The sequence below is a fragment of the Synchiropus splendidus genome, chromosome 6 (genome assembly GCF_027744825.2).
Source record: "Synchiropus splendidus isolate RoL2022-P1 chromosome 6, RoL_Sspl_1.0, whole genome shotgun sequence".
Lineage (NCBI taxonomy): Eukaryota > Metazoa > Chordata > Actinopteri > Syngnathiformes > Callionymidae > Synchiropus > Synchiropus splendidus.
In genome coordinates, this window is record NC_071339.1 from 18179420 (window position 1) to 18202252 (window position 22833).

The 22833-nt window shown below is 49.7% G+C and overlaps 3 protein-coding genes across 4 annotated transcripts; all 3 read left to right on the forward strand.

Moving 5' to 3' along the window:
• The first annotated feature begins 820 nt into the window (after positions 1-820).
• aldh4a1 (aldehyde dehydrogenase 4 family, member A1) lies at positions 821-5725 on the forward strand. The gene is made up of 15 exons (XM_053867142.1): positions 821-985; positions 1842-1935; positions 2027-2119; positions 2184-2231; positions 2304-2459; positions 2521-2670; positions 2730-2804; positions 2876-3063; positions 3128-3201; positions 3267-3463; positions 4541-4588; positions 4656-4808; positions 4870-4991; positions 5055-5173; positions 5243-5725. The coding sequence occupies exons 1-15, from the start codon at positions 945-947 to the stop codon at positions 5353-5355; spliced, it is 1671 nt and encodes a 556-aa protein (XP_053723117.1). The 5' UTR covers positions 821-944; the 3' UTR covers positions 5356-5725.
• Positions 5726-6889: 1164 nt separating this feature from the next.
• pik3c2b (phosphatidylinositol-4-phosphate 3-kinase, catalytic subunit type 2 beta) lies at positions 6890-17027 on the forward strand. 2 transcript variants are annotated; one of them, XM_053867097.1, is made up of 32 exons: positions 6891-7073; positions 8102-8899; positions 8988-9142; positions 9210-9330; positions 9398-9509; positions 9858-9937; positions 10001-10064; positions 10186-10332; positions 10400-10433; positions 10499-10694; positions 10763-10885; positions 11073-11240; positions 11356-11470; positions 11559-11701; positions 11815-12003; positions 12090-12183; positions 12244-12338; positions 12404-12584; positions 12660-12767; positions 12834-12926; positions 13004-13133; positions 13492-13628; positions 13830-13999; positions 14063-14219; positions 14334-14443; positions 15084-15285; positions 15356-15480; positions 15550-15667; positions 15743-15818; positions 16117-16223; positions 16294-16422; positions 16492-17027. In XM_053867097.1, exons 2-32 carry the CDS (start codon positions 8121-8123, stop codon positions 16681-16683), a joined length of 4650 nt encoding a protein of 1549 aa, XP_053723072.1. In that variant the 5' UTR covers positions 6891-7073; positions 8102-8120; the 3' UTR covers positions 16684-17027. The 2 variants fall into 2 exon arrangements, with proteins under 2 accessions (XP_053723071.1, XP_053723072.1); XM_053867096.1 differs by having other exon boundaries at positions 6890-7073; positions 15356-15667.
• A 324-nt stretch (positions 17028-17351) lies between these two features.
• Positions 17352-20921, forward strand: LOC128760136 (protein phosphatase 1 regulatory subunit 15B). Its single transcript, XM_053867162.1, has 3 exons — positions 17352-17557; positions 17697-19131; positions 20471-20921. The coding sequence occupies exons 2-3, from the start codon at positions 17812-17814 to the stop codon at positions 20669-20671; spliced, it is 1521 nt and encodes a 506-aa protein (XP_053723137.1). The 5' UTR covers positions 17352-17557; positions 17697-17811; the 3' UTR covers positions 20672-20921.
• The last annotated feature ends 1912 nt before the right edge of the window (positions 20922-22833 follow it).

Sequence of the window (22833 nt, forward strand, 5' to 3'; positions counted from 1 at the left end):
TGTGTTGCTGAAAAGAGCCACATGCTACAAATATGTAAGGCTCACCTGGACAGCTGGTCACGTGACTTGGCGGCAGTTTAGCGGTTAAAGCACGTCCCTGTGTGTTTAAAAGTAGTAAGTAAAACGGACTTCACAATGACCAACAATGAATCATAGGTGAAACACCTGCCACACGTTTAGTTTAGGGAATGACAAAGTGAAAGGTGGAACTAAGTCAAGTCATCCTTTCATCACCACAGCTGAGCCCAGTCAGCCATGACTCAGCAGACTTGGAGACTTCTGCTGAGTCCATGATGCGCACTGGCGCCACCTCGAGACCATCTCTCGTGATGCAATATCCCAGACCTACTTTTTTTCCGCACTAATAAAACAAAAATAAAGAAAATTTGCCCTAAGTGATGGCATACATATAAGATCAACATAACGGAAATATCATTTGGGATACTACATCCTTTATAATGTTTGTGCACCTCATTTTCAAATATTATTGTACTGATTCAGCACTGTCAAACGCTGAACTAATCTGTGAGAGCAATTTAAACTACATTTTTAATGTATTGACATGAAAAATGACCGCGATATGAGCTAAAAAAAAAAAACCTTTACAAATATGTCGTAGTTCTCACAATCATAGTCAATTAAGTAGCGCGTTTCTTGGGTGTTCAAACCAAACGGATCGAATCATCGTCATAAACTATGAAGTTTTATCTTTAAATAAATCACATTCCAATTGCGAATTTCTTTTGAAAATGCCGCATTGTCTCGCGATAGCGCCTGTTCTCGGTGGGCGTATGGCTGACCAATCAGCGAGCACCAAAACAGACGGCCAATCAGCCTCGTCGCGTGGAGTCTCTGGCAGAAATCCTTCAGGGTGAACTTCTGTCTGCCAGCTGAACCTGGTCTGGGTCGCTGTCCACCGTTCCGTCGTCCAACGATCGGTCAATATGTTGCGGGTGCGGGCGGTGCTCTGTCAGTCCTGGCGGGGGTGAGTGCGTCTTTTCTCCGTGCCGGACTTCTCTCGGAATGATCACCCAGTGCTAACGCTAGCCTGAACGCCGCTGACGCTCCGCCGCCCCCAGAGAGTTGATCAGCTCCCGCAGGCAACTAGTGAGCCGCTGGGCAACCTGTGGAACCGGGTCGGCGACTGGATCTGAGTCCAGTTGGACAACCAGATAGCCTCGGGTTCTCAGGCGCCCGAAGTGGTTGTGTGTAGAGGTATTTGACTACGACGCAATGGAAATGCGAAATTAAGAAAAGTTGGTGGACATCCTGTCCCCTCTTGGTTGTTTATTTGACAGATCAAGGTCAGCAGACGTTTGCTTGCGTCAATCCCACGTATCCGTGTTTTCTTCCTTTAATGTCACGCGCGCCCTCGCTGTGCAGTGTAGATCCAGGATGTTGCGTTGACTGTGGGGGTCATTTTTGGCACACCCAGTGCGTGAAAACCATTTAATCCAGAGTCTCTGCACGTGATCCTTTGTGTGACTTAAGGCTCTGAGAGCTGGAACTGCTGTTAAACATGCAGTTGGTTTGTCAGTTGTCACATCTTGTACCTACCTGTGGACAGTCCAGTTCTGGTTCTTATCACAGTGTTTCCAGGACTGTTGGTCCACCAGTTAATAATCCACCTGGTTCTGTCTGGATAATCTGAGGGTCCAGAGAGTGGACCCGGGACACGTGGACTTGCAGAGTCTCGTGCGCCAACTATGTAATGACACCTGCAGCTGCATGTTGACTCAAGTGTTGCCTCAGTGGGTGCTTCAGCTGCTCCCACTGGGTCATGACTGATGCCGGGCCTGGAGGCTGTTGGATGATGAGGATTGTGTGTGTGTGTGTGTCAGGTTCAGGACGGCCTCCTCTGCCCTTGTGCAGGTGAATAATGAACCAATTCTAAGTTTCACTGAAGGAACCAAGGAGAGAGCAGATCTGCTGCAGGTCAGAGGTCAACACAGAAACATAAAACTGCCCCCCCCCTCCTGTCACTGTGTGTATGTGAGGTTGTTTGTGTGCTGGTCCCTTCCACCAGGCCCTGAACAAGATCCAAGGAACGACGGAGGAGGTTCCATGTGTTGTTGGCGATGAGCACATTTGGACCCAAGATGTTCGATACCAACTGTGTGTGAGTTGAACGCTCTGATGACATGATCATTACTTGCTTACTAACTTCCTGGTTCTCTCCTCAGCCCTTCAACCACTCACATCGCGTCGCTAAGTTCTGCTATGCAGACAAGGTGAGTGAGCTGACCCGGACTTACGAGCTGGGACCCCCTTAAACACGTGCGGCTCTGGTTCTGGACTTGCAGGAGTTGATCAATAAGGCCATACTGGCCTCTGTGGCGGCGCGCAAGGAGTGGGACCTGAAGCCTGTCCAAGACAGAGCACAGATTCTCTTCAGGGCAGCTGATGTCATCAGTGGACCCAAACGGGCCGAGATCCTGGCCAAAACCATGATTGGACAGGTTAGGATCCTACTGTTTACCGGGACCAGGCCTCCAGCGTCACCCGTGTGTGGACTTTCAGGGCAAGACGGTGGTCCAAGCGGAAATCGATGCGGCCGCTGAGCTCATCGACTTCTTCAGGTTCAACGCCAAACATGCGGTGGAGCTGCAGAACCAGCAGCCACTGGATGCAGAGGGCAGCACCAACCGCGCCATCTATCGTGGACTGGAGGTACTGCATGTACACCACCTGGCGTAGAGCTGCCCCCATCTCACTTGTCCTCCATTTAGGGTTTTGTCGCTGCCGTATCGCCGTTTAATTTTACTGCCATCGGTGGGAACCTGGCTGGGACCCCGGCTCTCATGGTCTGTGCTGTAACTGTTGCTTATATGCAGTGCCAAGTCGTGGTGGTGGTCACTGTTCCTTTGGTGTGCAGGGTAATGTGGTGCTGTGGAAGCCCAGCGACGCTGCTCTGTCCGCTAGCTACGCCGTCTACAGGATCCTACGGGAATGCGGTCTCCCCCCAAACATCATCCAGTTCCTGCCGGCTGACGGACCCGTGTTCGGGGACACCATCACGACCTCGGAGCACCTGGCAGGCATCAATTTCACCGGCAGCGTTCCGTACGGACTTGGGACACCTTGCAGACTCTACTGGACTGTGAAGTGACTCTGTTTGTCTCTGCAGGACGTTCAAACGTCTTTGGAAACAAGTTGCTCAGAACCTGGACACCTACAAGACCTTCCCTCGCCTGGCAGGAGGTGAGTCCTCGGCTGACCTCTGCTCACCTCACCGGTTACATCTGTCTGTTTCTCAACTTCTCCAGAATGCGGCGGGAAGAACTTCCACTTTGTCCACAAGTCAGCTGACGTAGAGAGTGTGGTGTCCGGGACGATCCGCTCTGCCTTCGAGTTTGGAGGACAGAAATGCTCTGCCTGCTCTCGGATGTATGTTCCTACGAGTCTGTGGCCGAGAATCCGAGACGGACTTGTGTCCATCGTCCAGGAGATGCGAGTGGGAGATGTGAGTAGTGGCAATTGATAGCTTTATTAGGGATCTGTCTCCACTTGACAAGACAGCTGTTCTACTTGTAGTCAAGAACTAATCCTAGTAACAAGTACTTGCACTTGTTTTCAAAGACCCTCCATACCACTTGTCCATAACTCCCTGTTTGCAGTGGCGGCTGGACAAAATATCAAGGTGTGCGCTGTGCCAATTTCATATTCACAATATCTCAATGTATGTGACATAACACAAAGGGAAATCTAAAAAGTACTTGTGAATTCTGACACAAGTTCATATTATTCTGAATTTGTGTTGGTAATGTGTGTTTGGAACTGTAATATGTCCAGCTATAAATTAATATTTAATATAACATGTTGAATTTCAGGAATTCTCACAGTTAAATAGCAGTCAAAATAACAAAAATAATTAAAAATGTTGTTAATTGTATGTGAACATGAAACATATTGATTTTCAGTGAACATTGTCCTGTGTCCACAACCAAGATCGGTGGATCCATACGACAGTGCTCATGTTCACATCTTCCTAGATGTCTATCGTGATGAATACCATGTTCATTTTTTCTTTTGTTTATTTTTTATTTTGTCCTTTTTATTTCCCTCATGAGGCGCTATTGCACATGAAGAGCTTTGGTAACAGTCGACGGTTAAGATTTGTGCACCCTGAGGTGTCGATAATCATACAACACACCGAAGAATCGATCAACTTATTATTGATATAGTATTGATATTGCTCCTCAAAAACGGCAAACACACTGTTCAGAATATTATTTTAGCTTTTCATCTTATTCATTTTCAAATGAAATGCGAGGGATGGGGCTGCGCCCCCTACTGACCCGCCGTCATTAGCATAGCCTCTGTCTTGACAATGGTGTCATCTGGGCTCCCCTTTTGTGGCAGTTCAATTCAGCAGTCTTGTGGTCCGATATTGGGCTCTACATTAAGGTTTGTCGTCCAACTTTGGGGTCTTGTGGTTTTGTGGACTCCAGTCGATGTTGAGGTCACATGGTCCACCGTTGCGGTCTTGTGGTCCAATGCTGGACTCAACCCTGACATTGATGGTGTTTTCCCTCTCCAGCCCGTGGAGGACTTGGGCACCTTTTTCTCAGCGGTGATTGACGACAAGGTAAATAATAATGCTTCAGCATTCATCTGCTGGTCAGTCACGTGACATCAAGTTTTCTCCGCGGCAGTCCTTTGGCCGCATCCGGTCGTGGCTCCAGCACGCCAAGTCATCCGCCAACCTGACGGTGTTGGCCGGCGGAGGCTGCGACGATAAGATAGGCTACTTCGTGGAGCCGACAATCGTGGAGACAAAAGATCCAAGAGATGCCATCATGAATGAGGTGAGGCCAAAGTCTTGGTGTGTTGCGCCTCCCAGCGCCGCTGACTGACCCGTCTGTGCAGGAGATCTTTGGGCCGGTTCTGTCCGTCTACGTGTATCCCGACGATGATTACAAGCAGGTTTTGCAGCTGATCGACAGCACGTCACCGTATGCTTTGACGGGTGCAGTCTTCGCCAAAGATGAGTACGTTGGTCTCTGCTGAGTGGATGACGGAGAGCGATGGTCATGCGACATTGTTGGTTTCAGGAGTGTGGTGGAGGAGGCGTCCAAGGTCCTGAGGAACGCCGCCGGGAACTTCTACATCAACGACAAGTCCACCGGCTCCATTGTTGCCCAGCAGCCTTTTGGTGGCGCTAGAGCATCAGGTAGCTTCCGAAGGGACGTCCAAGTGGAGTGCGCCGCATCCTGATCGGCGGTTTTTCTTCTTCCCACAGGCACGAATGACAAACCTGGAGGACCCCATTATGTCCTCAGATGGACGTCACCACAGGTTGTCAAGGAGACACACGTCCCTCTGCGCGAGTGGAAGTATCCCTACATGCGTTGATCCCCCCCCCACACACACACACACACACACACTTAGCTCACCGTCCAATCAGGCTCCATCCATCAATGTTTACTGTCAATATAGCTGAACTCTGCCGCCACGACGGCTGTGTACCTGTGATCGTCCTGTCAGCTGAGGACTTTTGATCTTCGATGATTGAAATGTGATTTTTAGTTTTTGAAAAACTAACAACATAGAGGCTTTTAACAAGCAGACGCGTGCTGAAGAACTCGATGACATCACAGTGTGGCGTCGCTCCTACTTTTATCACGACAAACATTTTACACTTGAGGCTGGTGTGCAGTGCGACGCCTATTTGTTTACTGATGTTTTACAAATAATAATAAATAAAACAGGTAACCACTTTGTGTTTCCTTGAACACCCTGTGTGTGTGAGTGTACACAAGTGTGTGTGCGTGTGTGTGAGCTGTGGAAGTGGAGGATTCAGCATCGCAAACTAAAACACTCATTTGGTTGTTTGATGTTGCTGGTTGTCACACCTGGATGAGGTGGAGCCTCTGAGGACGGTAAAAACAGTCAACCCCGATTCTCTGAGACGAAAAGACTACAGGACTCCAAGAGGAGCACAGCTCCACACACTTCTGTAAGCCTGCAGCGACTTGTGTGGGTCCCCAGACAAGATGATCTGCTGAGCACGTGGATTCCATGATGTCTTTCCCGCCTTCCTTCATTGCAGCAAGTCCGTTTTATTTTCAAGCCCGTGGTCTTGGGTGCTTCTCTGCGACCCCACCTGCTGGCAGTTACACGGAGACTAACCGTCTCCAACCACTGCCAGAGACAAGGCCCAGAGCCTTGGTCTGGTACAAAGATCCTCTGGGAGTGTCCGGAACACCTCTCCTGCCACTGGAGGTCTACCGGTGTCCCTTCCAGCCCGCTTTCATCCAGAAGCGCAACCAGCGTGAGCGTCAGCGGGTCAGGTGCGTCAACCAGGGCTACGCAAAACTCCGGGACCACCTCCCCAGGCAGAGCGCCACCCGCAGGCTTAGTAAAGTGCAGACGCTTCGTGCTGCCATTAGCTACATCAAGTATCTCCAGGGTCTGGTGGAGGACAGCGAGGGACCAAATCCAGAGTCGTCTGATCATCTGAGCAGCGAAGGCCGGGGCCCAGCCGGAGGAGGCCCAGAGGTCAATGGAAGCAGACCAACTCTGACTTCGGAATGAGAGAGGTGTTGGAGACAGAACGCGCTCAGTCTGGTGGTCTCCTGAAGCCTGAGTGAACATGACCGTCTCAATGAGCTCAGACTGAGGAATGTTCCTAAGACCGAGTGAAAATCTAATCTGTGATCTAGTAAACATCCAGGACCTAAATCCGGTTGCACCATCGTATCCAGATGACCGACATAGAATTCCTCTTCTGGACAGTTGATCTGGTCGTTCGTGGATGGCCACTGGGTCTTCTATCTCATCAGGTCCTGTGCCTCGCGTGGAGTTGAAGACTATTACGGGTGTGTTCGGGTCCGGAGACTGGAGTACCGGGAGAATGCCACGGAACCTCGGACAGCGCGGGATCTGTTTTATTCTGAAATCAGACCGGAACATTTGTGTGTATTTCCTGTCAAATATGTTACACCGGAAGAGCCCATAGGTTCGGACTGCGACCGGTCCATAGCTTCTCCTGTCTGGGGACCCAAAGGCTGGGAAGCAAGACGCAGTCGCAGACGTGACAGAAACGGGGCCAAGATGGATTCGTAGAGCAGGTAAGGACGGCCCACCTGCATCGTCTGCCATATCGGTTCTGATCTGTGTTGGTCCGGACGCTGGGTTCGGGACGTGTTCGGAGCGTCATGCTGCATTGACATAGATCGTCATTTCAAACTGGTACCCATTTGACCATCTGATGCTGTTTCGGTCAGCTGCATCCGAACCGCAAAAATGGAGACTTGTTGTTTATTGTTTGGCGCGGTGACCGGTAGTTTCGGACCGAGTTCGGCCAGGCGGCCGCGTTGGTCCACAAGATGAATTCGTGAAGTTCAAAAGACACTCACTTTTGTTGTCTTTTGGTGCCGGTGTGTTTGTGCGCTCGTCACCCCCATCCCCCTCCTGTGTTTACTGGGGTGACAGGCTGACCCTGACCACGTGACTCTACGCCCTCAATTTGGGGTCGAGGGGGTGTCTGATACACACACAACAGATGTGACCCACATGAGTATCAGAAACGTTGGCATCGTCTCAACATCAAGACTGGTTTCCTATTGTCATCAAACTGCCTCGACCTTTAACCCTGACATTCCCTAGCATTGTTTATACGCGGAGCAGGAAGTGATGTCACTGGCGAGCAGTTGCATGTGCATCCAGAACACATTGCCTGTGCTTGTAGCAATCGTGACCTGCCACCTGTGTCCGTGGACCAAGGAAGGATCACAAAACAGAGGCCAACACAGCACCATGTTGTGTTTTGCACTATTCTGTCTCTCTGTTGACGCAGTTGTTCCTCCAATCTCATCTTCTTTATATATATATTCTCTAATTCTGATTTCTACATGTTTCCTCTCACAGAACACTTGTACTACCTACAAATGTGTGTATATTTTATTTTATTTCGGCACATGATAATCAGGAAGTGGTCCAACAAACCCAGCGATTTTTACCGGCTGGCCAATAAAAATAGTTATGAAATTGTGTGGTCATACATGATTCTGTCCCAGGCTCGCTGTGGCCTGTGGTTCTGTTTAACCAGTGAAGTGTCAACTGAAGTCACTGGACCTTAGCTGTCTTCTGTCCCCAGGTCACCTGCTGGACACACCATGTCAGCGGCTCAGATGGAGAAGGAGGCTGGCGAGGCCTGCTGGGGGGCCCTTGAGGGTCTGGGCCTCAGTCAGAAGGAGCTGGTCCTCGCTGAAGCCCTGCAGATGGAGTATGACGCCCTCTCGAGGCTGAAGCAGGACTGCAGTGGACCTGCCGGGATGACCAGTGACCGACCCGGGTCCACAGTAAGCCACTCAGAACCAACAGAAGTAAACCCAGTTACTCGAGCTGAGCCTGCAGAGAACCGACTGGAAGGCCCCTCTCGTGACCCTCCTCTAGAGGGCAGGGCTCGGGAGCCCATGTACATCCTGCCCTCATGTGACCTCAGCAAGTTGGGCGACCCGCCTGAATCATCCCATCTACCCGACACTCCCCCCCCAGACCTCACCCCTCCTGCCATCCCTCCCAGGATCCCACTGGGCAAAAACCCGCCGCCTCTGCCCCGTGGTCCCACACCAGTTCTTGACGTCAATCTTTTCACCCCTGACAAAGACCCTCCCAAAGTCCAGTCCGATGTCATCAACTACTCACTGTCCCGTAACAACGCGGAGCATTCCGGGAAGCCTGTGGGTCGGAGTCAGACCCTGCCCCCCCAGATCCCGCCCAGGACCTACCTCCCTGTTAACAAGAGCAACAGAAACCAGCGCAGGGCATCAGTCGACCCAGTTAGATCAGAACCACGTGTGTCACACCGAGGCAACGGATTTGCATACCAGCTCTTCCAGGTTTCTGAAGAACGAGACGAAGAGGTGGCTGCATTCTGTCACATGCTGGACATGTAAGGGAGACTCACCTCTGTGTCGATTTTGTGCTCTCTGTGACTTGCGGATCAAACTGTAGCTCTGTTTCTTCTGTTATGTCTTCAGCCTGCGCTCAGCGTTCCCTTACAACGACCCATCCACGAACTCTGGTTTGATCTGGGCTGCCGGTGGGGATGAAGGTCAACTGGGGGTGCACTCCCCCGTGAAGGTGTCGGTGGTCAGCGAGCACTTCAGCGAGCCGTTGACTTTCACGTGCGACGGTAAGACGACAGAAATACGGTCTTAACCCGACACAACACTGTAGACATGGTGACCTCCTCTCTGCAGGCTCCTCCACTGTGGATCTGCTCATCTACCAGACTCTGTGCTACGCTCAGGATGACCTGGACCACGTGGATGTCAGTCAGTACCTGCTGAAGGTGTGCGGATACCACAAGTTCCTCCACAAGTAAGACCACTTGGAGTCCCACGGTGTCTCTCCTTTGTCGCTCACTTGTCCCTCGGATGTCCTGCAGCTCTCAGACTCTTGGAACACTGGAATTTGTCCAGCAGTGTTTAAAGTTTGACTGCGATGTTCACCTGTTTTTGACGAAGAGATCATCAGTCATCAGGGAGCTGTCACGCACGGTCAGAACACACACACATGCACACACACTCACCCACAACAGTCCTTGTGTTTCCCCAGCCTCTCACCCTAAACCTAGCCATCCAAAACACATGGTTAACCTTAACCTGCACTCTGAATCAAACTTAAACCCAGTTATAATGACCCAGTTATTTTGTAGCTTTAATCCTCAAATTGAGGCTTAAATTTGCGGGTACAAGCAAAATATTCCCACAAATCCAGAAGGCGCCCACAAGTCGGTGTGTTTCCAAGAATTGGTCCCCACGAGTATAGCTACTCAAGGACCACACACACACACACACACACACCTGTGAGACATAGACATAAATGGACATGTGTGCTGTTAACAGGAAGATGATGATGCAACGGCATCCACCATGAACCACAACATTCTGCTGCAGGAGCGACCAATCAGACAGACTGTGACCAGGTGAGGAGGCGGAGCTTCTTTTTGTCTGAACTGCACTTACATTGTGTGTGTGCACCTGAACAGGGAGGCATTGACACTTTTGCTGGACACTTTTTACACTGAAGCCGAGTCCTTCCTGCTGTCTGAGGTAACACTCACTCACTCACTCACTCACTCACTCACTCACTCACTCACTCACTCACTCACTCACTCACTCACTCACTCACTCATTCATTCATTCATTCATTCATTCATTCACGCTTCTGTAGGCAGAGCTGCCGCTGCATGTGGAGCGTCTGGTTCAGTCTGTTAAAGCTCTGTGCAGCTCGCTCGCTGCCGTGGAGACCCCTGAAGTGACCTCTGCCCTGAGCCAGCTGCCTGCCTGCCCCTGTCGCGTCCAGCCCAGAGTTCTCAAGGTGCGTCCCCGTATGTGTGTGAGTGGGTGTGTGCCGGAGCACTGACCTGTGCTGTGTGTCCTCACAGGACGCGTCGGTGTTGCTCCTGCGTGAAAACCGAGGTGAGTTGGCATGACCCGTCACCAGTGAATCACAGGTGATTGACCAGTGTCAATTGTGTCCACAGAAAAAGTGGTGGAGAAGTTGACCGCCGCCATCTTGGATCTAGTGGAATTGTACTGCAACACATTCAATGCCAACTTCCACACGACCATGCAGAGCCACTGCAGCACCACGCCGGTGCAGGAGGCCGGCTTGGTCACCAGCGTGCTGTCCTTCAACGTATATGCCGCCCACCGGGTCCCGGTCACGTGGGCTGCCAGGTAACTGCGTTACTTCCTTAGGCACATACCTCAGGCATCGCAGTGACATCACTCCCTTTTCCTGCCAGCTATGAGGGGTACTTCCTGTCGTGCTCGCTGACCCACGGAGGGGTGGAGCTGTGTGCGCCCCAACATACCAGCAAGCAGCTGGTCAGCAAATACCTCTTCCACCTGGTGGTGTGGGACCAGAGGTGAGACTCCTTCACGCTCACCTGCAGATACAAACCCTCCATCTCTCCTCGCCCCCTTCATTTGAAGCACACCCCCCTCACCTGTTGACCCCTCCCCTCACCTGCACACCCTGAGGTAGACTCCTACCCTCTCTCTTCATCACTCACCTGTCCTTCAGCAATAGCGGTTCAACTGTGCCCCCTGCAGGGTGAGTTTCCCTGTCCAGATCGACCAATTACCCCGGGAGACTCAGCTGACGGTGACGCTGTATGCCAGCTCGCTGCTGCCCCCCGTAGGACCTGAAGACAAAGGCAAGCAGCGCCGCAGTGTGGAGACTCTGGGCTGGGTGACGCTGCCGCTCTTCAACTTCAGACAGTGAGAAACAAGCACACGTGTCTACACGCACACACTCACACATACTGGAGTGACAATACTCAGATAGTGGTCCAGATGTATGTGTGTGCTTCACTTCAGGACCCATGTCTTTCAGTGTGCTGACCTGTGGCAGGAGGTTACTGGGTCTGTGGCCGTCTGGTTCTGGAGCATCTGGAAACGCCCGCTCCAGTTCGCCCAACTTCAGCCAGCCGGACAGCGTCATTTTGCAGGTATGTGTTATTATTCTCTTCATGAAGTTGCTTTGTGCTGTAAGAAAAGGGGCCATAATGTTGTCCGGCCCACATTTGTGTGTCTCAGGTGGACTTCCCCACCTCGTCCTTCCAGGTGGTCTTCAACACTCCTCCAGCAGCAGACTTCTGTCCTCAGTACGACTTTGCCAGACTGGACACTGTCACTCAGACACAGCTGGATAAAGTTCTGACCCACAAGTCCTTGTTCTGGTAGGAGACGTGTCACACACATACACACTAATGAACTACACATCCCCAGCAACACACACTGTAGTGCACACACAGTAACATAGGTACGTGCAGCAACAAAGGTGTGTCTGCAGGTTGACTGTGGAGGAGAAGCGTCTCTTGTGGGAGAAGAGGTGGTTCTGTCGGTCTCAGAGTTCTGCGCTGCCACTGGTTCTTTCCAGCGCTCCCTGCTGGCAGTGGACCTGCCTGCCAGACATCTATGCACTACTGAAGCAGTGGAGCCGCCTGGGTCACCTGGATGCCCTCGGGCTCCTGCACGCCTCGTATGTCGCACTCTCCTTCAAACACGCCTCTCCCATTATCCCCCGGTTCCTCTTACAGTAGAGCTGTGTGTGTGTGTGTCCCTCAGTTTTCCTGACCTGGAGTTGAGGAGAACTGCTGTTCAGTGGATGGACTCGATCTCAAATCTGGACCTGCTGGACTTCCTTCCTCAGCTGGTCCAGGTGAGTCCTCAGCACTATGGTTGATCCAGCTGGAGTTCAGTGACTTCTGCTCTGTCTCAGGCTCTCAAGTACGAGTGCTACCTGGACAGTTCGCTAGTTCGCTTCCTGTTGCGCCGCGCTATAGCTGATGTACGCATCGCCCACTATCTCTTCTGGTGAGTGAGACTTCCTCCGGCATGACGCATCCATCCACTTCCTCACGTGTCCTCATGCCTTCCAGGCTGCTGAAGGACAACCTGCAGGACAGTCAGTTCAGTGCTCGCTATCAGCACCTGCTGGCCGCGCTGCTATGCTGCGTGGGGCGTCAGCTCCGCGACGAGTTTGACCGTCAGAGCTGGCTGGTGTCCGTCCTTGCTAAGGTGTCCCAGAAGGTCCGTGAGGCGGCGCCCTCCAACAGACAGGTGGTCACTGCAGCCACTCACCCCGCCACGGCAAGCGAGACTGTCTCTCATGTGTGTTGGGTATGTGTGTCTTAGGGTGTCCTCCGGGAGGGACTGGAGGATGTTAAGGACTTCTTCTCTGTTAATGAAACCTGCAGGCTGCCTCTAAACCCCACACTGCAGGTTCGGGGAGTCAATGTCCAGGTATCGCACACACTCGCACACATTCAAGCGCACACAGGTGTTCATGAAACAAGTTCCTCCTTTCAGTCGTGCTCCTTCTACAACTCCAATGCTGTCCCGTTGAGACTCTCCTTCCAGAACGTGGACCCCCTCGGGGACCACGTCAATGTCATCTTCAAGGTCAGAGGTCACTGGGGTGGGCGGGTCATCAATGAGAGGCCATGTGTTGAGACTTCATGTTTGAACTTTAATGGCAGTCAGGAGATGACCTGCGTCAGGACATGCTGACCTTGCAGATGATCCGAATCATGAACAAGATCTGGATCCAGGAGGGTCTGGACATGAGGATGGTCCTCTTCAGGTGCTGCTCCACGGGCAGAGGACGAGGTGACCCCTGTTTAAATATTTGGCTGGTTACTGTGTGGATTCTGTCTGTTCTCTCTGTGTTTGGACTGTTGGAGGACCCACACATGTTTGTCTTCCTATTTTAGTGAGGACCATCATTGCAGGAATGCTTTCCCCAGCATCTCCTCTAAACCTAACCATATAAAACAAATGGCTAAACTTAACCTTTACGCTGAACCAAACTAAAACCCAATTATAATAACATGGCTACTTTGTAGTTTTAACCCTTAAAATGAGGCATGACAAAGTGAGGACCGGCCAAAAAGTCCTTACTTAGCAAAAATGTCCTCGCGAAGAGCACCACCACACACAAGGCGGTTACGCTGAATTGCCTTTACAGGGATGGTGGAGATGATCCCTCACTCTGACACTCTGAGGAGGATCCAGGTCGAACACGGTGTCACTGGCTCCTTCAAAGATCGGCCTCTGGCTGACTGGCTGCAGAAACACAACTCATCTGAAGAGCAGTATGAGAAGGTACGTACACACACACACACACACACAGATGTTATGCTTTAGTGTTCTTCTGGACCGAAAGGTTTCTTGCGCCACGCCGTTCCCCAACTTTCCTCGGGTCAGTAATTTGACTTTGGCTTGAACCTCCATGACGTTTAATCACTACAGCGAGTCTCTGGAGATTAAAGCATCTGCTTCATGACGTGTGGAATGTGTCCCCAGGCAGTGGAAAACTTCATCTACTCATGTGCCGGCTGCTGCGTGGCCACCTATATCCTGGGAATCTGCGACCGGCACAACGACAACATCATGCTGAAGACCAGCGGCCACATGTTCCACATTGACTTTGGAAAGTTCCTCGGCCACGCACAGATGTTTGGCAACTTCAAAAGGTGAGTTGGTGGTGCGACACGTGGAGGTGTCCGGTGGGCTCACATGAGTGTTGCCCGGTGCAGAGACCGCGCTCCCTTTGTCTTCACCTCGGACATGGCCTACGTCATCAACGGTGGAGACAAGCCGTCCAGCCGCTTCCACGACTTTGTCGACCTTTGCTGTGCGGCGTACAACCTGATCCGCAAACACACACGACTGTTCCTGAACCTGCTGGGCCTGGTAACACACACCCGGCAAACATCTGCACGCACACGCTTCACAGAAGACACTCATCTCAGTGCAGTCACACGAATGACAGGAGCTCATTCCAAGTGAGCGTGTTTGTGTGTGCAGATGTTGTCCTGTGGGATTCCTGAACTTTCCAATCTTGATGACCTCAAGTATGTCCATGATGCGCTGAGACCTCAAGAGTCAGAAGCAGACGCCACCATGTATTTCACAAGGTCTCACACACACATGCACAGCTATGTTTTTATGTTTTGAGGAGACATTTCAATACCTTTTATGCTTTCCCCAGCCTCTCACCCTAGACCTAACCATCCAAAACAAATGGCTAAACTTAACCTTTACTCTTAACCAAACTAAAACCCATTTATAATAACCAAGCTATTTTGTAGTTTTAACCTTCAACATGATGCTTGACAAAGTGAGGACCGGCCAAAATGTCCTCAATGTGCAAAAATGTCCACTCTGTTGATCAAAAGCTCATATAAGTTCTCAAAAATATATAAGTATACGTACACACACGTCATGTTTTTATGTTTTGCTGATAGCTACACAAGTTCGCACACACACATACGTTTGTCACAGTGGGGTCCTTTGGTAGCTAGGTTGCCCCAGCCTCTCACCTGAAATCAAACCATCCAAAACAAATGGCTAAACTTAACCAGAACTCTGAACCTGGTTATAATTAACTACTTTAACTGATGTTTTAACCCTCTAAACCTTGTGAGGACAGTTCAAAATGTCCTCACAAAGCAAAATGTCCCCACAAGAATGAGCCTGGTACTCACAAGTATGGTAAACCACACACACACACACACACACGGATGCAACAAAACTGTGTTTTTTGTGTATACTCAGGTTGATCGAGTCCAGTCTCGGCAGCGTCGCCACCAAGCTCAACTTCTTCATCCACAATCTGGCTCAGATGAAGTTCATGTCGTCCGAAGATCGTCCGGCGCTCAGTTTTGCGTCAAAGGTTCACACACTAAAGAGCGATGGCGCCATCAGGAGTCTTTACGTTTGTCGACACGTTCGATCAACCAGTCACAGTCGGGGACACGTGAGTTTTCTGTCCACCTCCTGCACCTTTACATGTGAACAAGACCCAACGTGTGTGTGTGTGTGTCCAGACTTTCATGGTGAAAGTGGAGCGGGAAGGCCAGCAGGAGGCAGAGCTCATCCAGAGAACGTTCGAGGAATTTCAGGAGCTCCACAGTAAATTAAGACTCATGTTCCCATCCAGCAGATTACCCAGGTACACACAGAAGCACACGTCAGTACATACACACACAGAAGCTTCAGTCACCGGGTCGCCCCCCCACAGCTTTCCCAGCAGGTTTGTGATTGGCCGGTCAAGAGGGGAGGCCTCAGCAGATAGGAGGAGAGATGAGCTGAATGGTTACGTGTGGCACCTGATCCACTCACCCCCAGAGGTGGCAAAGGTCTGTGACACCGGATCAGAACCAGAGTTTGCTTAATCGACAGTCCACTCTGTCTGAAGTGTGTGTGTGTTGCAGAGTGATCTGGTCTACACCTTCTTTCATCCACTATCCCGGGATGAGAAACCAGGACCTCCAGCCATTAAACAAGCTGGTACAATCGCACAAGTTCACTCTGCACAACAAGTAGTATTTAGTATTTAAGTACATGTGTGCATTTGCAATGGAAAAACATTCCTTTGCAGACATTATTATTATTATTATTATTGTTATTGTTGCCATTACTATTATGAAACTATCATTTAGACACTAACACACAACTAATATATATATATATATATATATATACATATATATATATATATATATATATTTATATAAAATTATCGTACTATAAATGTTATAGTTGTATGGATTAAATTATGTTTACTGAAGTGATTGTTTGTGAGCAGAGAGCACGTGGTCAGCAGCTGTAGAGAAAGAAATGGGTGAAGTCAAACTCTCCATCTCCTACAAGAACGACAAGCTCTTCATCATGGTCATGCACATCCGAGGACTGGTGAGTGTGTTTGCGGCAGGTTTTTTTTTTTTTACTTCAATACACAATTTGTGTGCGCCCGCACGTGCAGCAGCCCCTCCAGGACGGCTCTGATCCGGACCCGTATGTGAAGCTCTACTTGCTGCCGGACCCACAGAAGACGAGCAAGAGGAAGACAAAGTCTGCACGGCGCACCTGCAACCCGACCTACAACGAAATGGTGATGTCATCGCTGGTTATCAATGTGCCTGACTAAATGTTAACAGTTGCGGTTCTGTGGGCCCTGCAGCTGGTGTACGATCGGATCCCGCAGGGAGACTTGAACCAACGTGTCATCCACCTGCGCGTTCTGGGTGATGGAGCGTTTTGGGAAAGCACACTACTGGGTGAAGCACTCATCCCTCTCAAGAGGCTGGTACCAGGTCAACACTGGGTCGACTGGCACCAGCTGGGTCCGGTCCGCTCTGAAGCAGGGCACTGATCCAGAGGCCTGTCGTTGTAGTCATCGGCCTTGCAGGAGAAATGATGGAGGAACGGTTGGTCACATGACCACGGGCTGGCCTTCGCTCATCGCACTACTTGAGGAAGCAACTGACTAAAAAATGATTGTCCCCTTTTTATGACCAGACTTTGGACTTCAGTCCTGGACGCACAAACGCTAACTTGAAGAATGTGAATGCAACATTTTTATTTGATGTTGTGATTTCGATTTGGAGCGAGTGGTGTGTCAGACTATCGAGTCTGTTTCCATAGTTGCCACAGATGCTAAGTGACGCTAACACGTGAATGACACTTTTGTTTTGCACTAAAATAAAACTCTGATCTACTCCGTGGGCGACTGGGTGTCTCGTGTCTGTGTGAGCAGCCGTTTGCAAACGCGACGCTTCTATTTCTGCGGTTCTGGGAACAGACGTTTTGGTCGCAGGCGGGCTGGATTCGCCTTTCACGTTCGTTACGTAACTGCAGCTGCCATCGACCCACGTGTGCGTGAGTTAGTGACGCAATGACGTCGCTTCAGTCTTCCTGTAGTTGTCTGATGAAATCGCTGGAGCCGAAACGAAGTCGAACCGAACGTTCTCTTGTGGAAATTGAGCCGGTAACAAACCTTTGAAATCGTTTTGTCACGAGTGTGAGTATTAGAAGGTCGCTGGATTGCATTTTTTTGGCAGCGAGGATTACAAGCTTTTTCTCCGGACTGGGCCCAATTGGACCGCGTTTGTCGCCGAACAGTATGGCGTGTTCTTCTCCGAATGTGGTTCTGTTTTACAACGACCGAGTGATGTGGCAGCCGCTTTCCAGTCGCGGCACCGAAAATCGCAATCGTCCGACGGCCGGACCCCGCGTCGATGGTTCCGGTACAGACCAGCATATCTTTATCTAAATCTTAAAACTGGATCGTTGTCCATACTTGAAGCTCTCGAGTTTATAATCCTTACTTTGGTTCGCAACAGAAATGCTCAGAAATTTGACCGACAATAACTGTTGCTCCGACAGGCAGAGCTCGGCGTTTTTCGCTGCCGGCCCCGGCGGCTCTACTCGCGGCCATCTAACTCAGGAAAGTCCGTGGCTTGGCCTGTTATCGCCTGTGACCAGGCCCGCGCTGTCGGCTATGCAGAAGCTCTTCCCAGAACATCCCCGAACCTTGACTGGAGAGTTACAGAACGGGATGCTTGGTGACTGTCGGCACTTCTCAATGCGAACTGAGCAGAACCTGGTACCGGACTCGATGTCCTGGATTTCGACAGGCGGCCTGCGGGATTTGGGAATTGACTGTGTATCAGAAGTCGAGTTCGACTTCGGGCGCGACGAGCCGTCTGGACTTTTAACTTCAGAGAGGACTTTGGTGAGTTTTGTCTCAACTCAGGGCGCCCGGTCCGAGTTCGTGGAGAAGCCAAGCCAGAAATGGTGGCGTGGGAGCGGTGTCTCCTCGGACCTCTCCTTGGCCAAAGGGCATGTGCTTAGGACGCTACATAGACCAGAAAAACCAGCCACCAAACCGACCAGTCTTCTCTGGAAGATCGTGGACGACACCATTAGTGGAGCAGCTCTGAACCTTGAAAAAGTAGAGTTGGTCTGCCCTGCTGCCTTTAGCCAGGAGAGTCTAGCAACACCAGAGCCGGAGCATGGATATGCTAGTCTGGAGGACATACCAGTCCAGCAGTTTGGAGACCCAGTGGAGGCCCTTCATGCGTCTGCTGCTGATGAAGACTCAGGGTCTGAGGTGAAAGATGCAAGAGGAGACTGTCGCAACAAAGCCATCGCCTTCATCATGGGCCTCCCCTGCAGTGAGGATGAAGATAGTCAGTCAGATGATGATGATGATGATGACGGCTTCGACAGCCAGGGCTCTTCTCAGCTCTCCGCTTCCTCTGATGAAGAAGGTGACGACAGCTCTGATGGTAACTCTGAGTCGGTGAGGCTCTGGACCTCGTTCCTCTCCACGGAGGACCCGTACAATCCCCGGAACTTCACAGCCCCTCAGCACACCTCTTGCATGCTACCTCAGGCTTCTGACTCCACGTCCACGACCCAGTCCTGTGAACCAGCCAGTCCTCCCTGTTCTTCATCCCCTGTCTTCTCTGCGTCCCCGCCATGTGCTCAAGACATCTGGGCTGACTCCATTTCAGGCAGTGATGATGATGATGATGATGACGAGGAGGAAGACGACGAGGAGGAGGACGATGACAACGACGATGATGATGATGATGTCGACGAGGAGGAGACTGCTCGTCTCCTAAGCCTCTTCAGCTCCTCGGACCCCTATAACCCGTTCAACTTTCAGGCTCCAGTGAGGACTCAACAGCCTGCTGAGTATAGAACCAAAGATGAACCAGGAACCTCGTCCCTGACACACCCGAGTCCTCCCTGTCCTACTGCTGCACCGGAAAGCAAGCAAGCGAGGTCCAAGTCCACTCGAACGACAAAGAAGGTGAGTGACTGGTCACATGACCACCATGGTTGCTTACATCTCACTGTCTGGTTGAACACATAAAACAATATTGTTGTCCGCTGCTGAGGGACTGTGCGTTTGTTATAGTCATCTACCCTGAGTGCCATTGCAGGACGGGATGAAATTCACTTTGAAACTGAAACTGCTTGCTGCTATATGGATATTTACATTTATCCCTGTATAAAATATAGTTAACAAAAATGAGCTATTGATCCCAAAAAACTTTGATCAATGGCACTGCTGTATGGCAAGTCACATAACTGCTATGGCAGCGAAACACATCAGAGAGAACTGTTTTTGAGGCTTTTCTGTATTTGCATTTTGTATGGAACGCAACAGAGTGAGCTCCCGCCTGAGGTTAGAGCTTGTCTTTGTTTCTCTTTACCTTCTCTTCAGTTCATTATTTCATGAGTTCGATTCGCCCCCTCAAGTGCAGCCTCGTACTTCAGGCAATGCTCTTTATTTTTTTTCCCCCAGCTGGAGCCGCTATGTGCAAAATAGCTGGCTTGTGACCCTAGACTAAGCACGTCTCAAGGAAGTCATCTTCCAGGAAACATGAGCCCGAAATTATTTATGGTCTTTGCCTTGACCACCTTATTTCTCTGTCACTTCTTAACACTACGAGTCATCATCAAGTGAGATATGATGGCCCAAAGTAAACGTGTTTATTTTACAAGGAAATAGCGGATACAAGCTGTTAAATACAGACCATCTGGATTTGTCCACGCTGCTCTCACAACACGTTGAACAAAGTGAGAGAGATTACTGCAAATCGAGAAGATTTTTACTTGTGAAGTACAGATCCAGAAATCAAAAATGATCACTGAACATTCTCCTAGTGTTCTGTAACTTAAAAGAAAAGTCATCTTTCCTTCTCACTGTTCTGTTCTACTCATTGAAACGTTTCGCCCACTGAGAGCATCTGGAGACGAGGTGCAGCGCCCAAACCCAGTTCGCTTGTGTTCATGTTGGACATCTGAGCTGAATGCACTTTGTCTCGCGGAGTCCACACTATAAAAGCCTCTTCATTCTGACTCCCTGTTAAGGCGTCCGCAGTTACAATACAAATATGCGAAGATATCTCAGTGGGCTAGGCTTGGTCTTGCGTGACTGGTGTAGCTTATGAAATATTGTTGTAATTTAATCTTGTGAGATGATGGCACCCATGTTTACCTCGTACTCGGTGCAACTCCAGCAGCTCTGACCTCTACAGGCAGTGAGTGAACAAGACTGCTTTGGATGAACATGCTTCTCCTTGTGGAATCTGTGTCTGGTGTCTCTCCACGTTCACTGATGAAACTGAAATCCTTGATTCCAGGTCCATTTCTGTGAAGATGTGGAGGAGTTCTTTGCCGGCAGCATCGAGGAGGACCGCAAAGGTCCATGGGAGGAGCTTGCCCGGGACCGCCACCGTTTCCTGCGGCGCTGCCAGGAGGTGGAGCTGAGCATCTCCTACTGCTTTCAGCCACAGCACCGAAAGCTTGTATACTTTCGTAATGTCTCCCAGGGTAAAACTTGATGGTGTCCTGGTCACTTGGTGGTCTGAGATGGGTGGCGCCCACCCCCCACCTCCTTTGACTCAACGTTGCAGCTGACCCTGGAACAGTAAGGCTTGAGAAGAGGCCAAAGATGATAGAAGTTTAATCCACGATCAGTATCAGGGACACAATGTGCTCTGTCTTTGAATGGACTCGGGTGATTTCTGACCCCCAATATTCAAATCTAAGACGGACTAACAGTGTTTTAAAAGTTTGGTGTGATTCTATTTTGAAGTTGAATTAAAGTGAATGATCAACTCATCACTTCGTGCTGCTTGTTCGTTTCATTGGTGGCTTGAATCTGCAGGGCTAAGCCACGCCCACTGCTACACCTCTGGTGTCTGCTGGTACAGCTTGAGAAGCTGATGCCAGAGCCAGCTGCTTTTGTGGGAGCTCTCTGAAGGTAAGACTGGAACCACTGGCTTTTCACACTTCACACTCGCCTCAGTGCGTGTTTAACAGTTAAAAACATGCAAACCCCCAAAAACATTCTGGTAATCATACTTGGTTGGATGCTTTCAAATTTCCATTCTATCCAGCAAGATTTTAAAACTTGAATCTGGCCAATCTCGTTATGATGTCCATTGTCGACTAATTTTATAATCGTTTACTTTTACTGAGAATAATGTCTTAATAAATTTATTGTCTGGGAGTATATATTCTCATTATTTTTAGGTCTTCATTGATTGGAGCTGCATAAAGGCTCAACACTACATGTACAAGACATACAGTGTAAAACCTTCTTCTCCGATGGCTGTGCACATCAGCTGTTGCTGTCAGTAAAATCTAGGACTGGGTCTTTAACACATTCATTTTGATAAATAAATGCAGGGCAGGGGGCGAATTAAAACAAGTAATGGATTAATATGTAAATATATAAACCACTGAAACATTTGTTCACGATGAACGTTTTTCATTCACCAATCCCAGGCTCTCCACATTATACAATGAGATGCGCGCAAGTAAGCATTTTCTGGAGCAAAGATTCGCTTGTCTTTTGAGCACTTCCACCCTGATTTGTTTGAGCTCACATGCACAGGTATAACTTCATTCTGATCATTCCGAAATTAGTTTAATTGCAACTACAAAACCTGATTACCAAGTCTCACGCCCAGTAAAAACTCTCAAGTGACAAAAAAAACCTTGCTCAATAGTCCTGCCTAGTGACTGTCAACCATGCGTTCACTTTAACACTGTTTCTCTTCTTGACCATGTCCAGCTTATCTGAGAAGCCATGTGAAATAAAAGCACCTCGTAGCAATGGACAGATCATTATGTTGCACCTTCCTTCTGGATTAAAACCTCACAAATTCCAGCCTTGTTTTTTGGGCATGGACATGTAACCCTAACCCTAACTGAGTTGGGCATCTGTCCAGAAGAGTTTTCAACTTTGGTGATTCATGATCAACGTCACTTATCTTGCACTGCCACCTTGGGTTTTTTTTTCTCCTATCTGCAGTCACATGCATGGACGCACTCACACACAAAGGTAAGTGACTAGACGAACATGGAGCTCGACTTCTGCTATTTCTCTTAATGTTTAATAAAAATTGAACTCTGGGTGTGAATGCAGACTTTTAACCGTGTAACACTCGTCTGCAGGCGTCATAAAGGTTACATTTTCCAGCTAGAGGACTGAGAGGGTTTCTGACGTCCTCACGTCCTACCACAAGGTGTGCCGTGTGAGCGGCATGTCACCCGCTCCCATCGCTGGTTCTTTGCTCAGGTTTGGCTTTTACTGGCAGCATAATCTACAAATGAGGTCTGTTAGACCTTGCCCTCTAGTGGTGGTGTCGAACTTGAGGCGAGTATCAGGATCTAGAGCACATTTTCCAACGTCTTAACCACTCAATTTAATTAACTTTGGTCCAGCTTCAACTCGTGAGTGTGAAATTCCAGAGTTAAAATGCAACCGTCCACTGCACGCTCTCTTGATAACCCTTTCTTCAGTTATTAAGAAGAGAGGTAAAGAACACTTGAAATGCAACATAAAGGTCAACAATAATTTGCTTTATCTCCCCAGCATATTATACATGAGCATTCAATTGATGCATTACTGGTGTCATGGTCCCACCACCTGTGAATCATGTTGGAAAAACAGACAAGGTTCTATTGCAGACTTTTGTTGGTCTGAACTCTGTCT

Excerpts from the sequence above, each read along its gene's own strand:
- pik3c2b (XM_053867096.1), top strand. The coding sequence starts at position 8,121 with ATGTCAGCGGCTCAGATGGAGAAGGAGGCTGGCGAGGCCTGCTGGGGG. Across the intron at positions 10,065-10,185 it reads AGTCCTTCCTGCTGTCTGAG|GCAGAGCTGCCGCTGCATGT; the intron begins GTAACACTCACT and ends ACGCTTCTGTAG. Across the intron at positions 10,434-10,498 it reads GCTCCTGCGTGAAAACCGAG|AAAAAGTGGTGGAGAAGTTG; the intron begins GTGAGTTGGCAT and ends TTGTGTCCACAG.
- aldh4a1 (XM_053867142.1), top strand. The coding sequence starts at position 945 with ATGTTGCGGGTGCGGGCGGTGCTCTGTCAGTCCTGGCGGGG. Across the intron at positions 1,936-2,026 it reads AGAGAGCAGATCTGCTGCAG|GCCCTGAACAAGATCCAAGG; the intron begins GTCAGAGGTCAA and ends CCCTTCCACCAG. Across the intron at positions 5,174-5,242 it reads TGGTGGCGCTAGAGCATCAG|GCACGAATGACAAACCTGGA; the intron begins GTAGCTTCCGAA and ends TTCTTCCCACAG.
- LOC128760136 (XM_053867162.1), top strand. The coding sequence starts at position 17,812 with ATGCAGAAGCTCTTCCCAGAACATCCCCGAACCTTGACTGGAGAGTTA. Across the intron at positions 19,132-20,470 it reads CCACTCGAACGACAAAGAAG|GTCCATTTCTGTGAAGATGT; the intron begins GTGAGTGACTGG and ends CCTTGATTCCAG.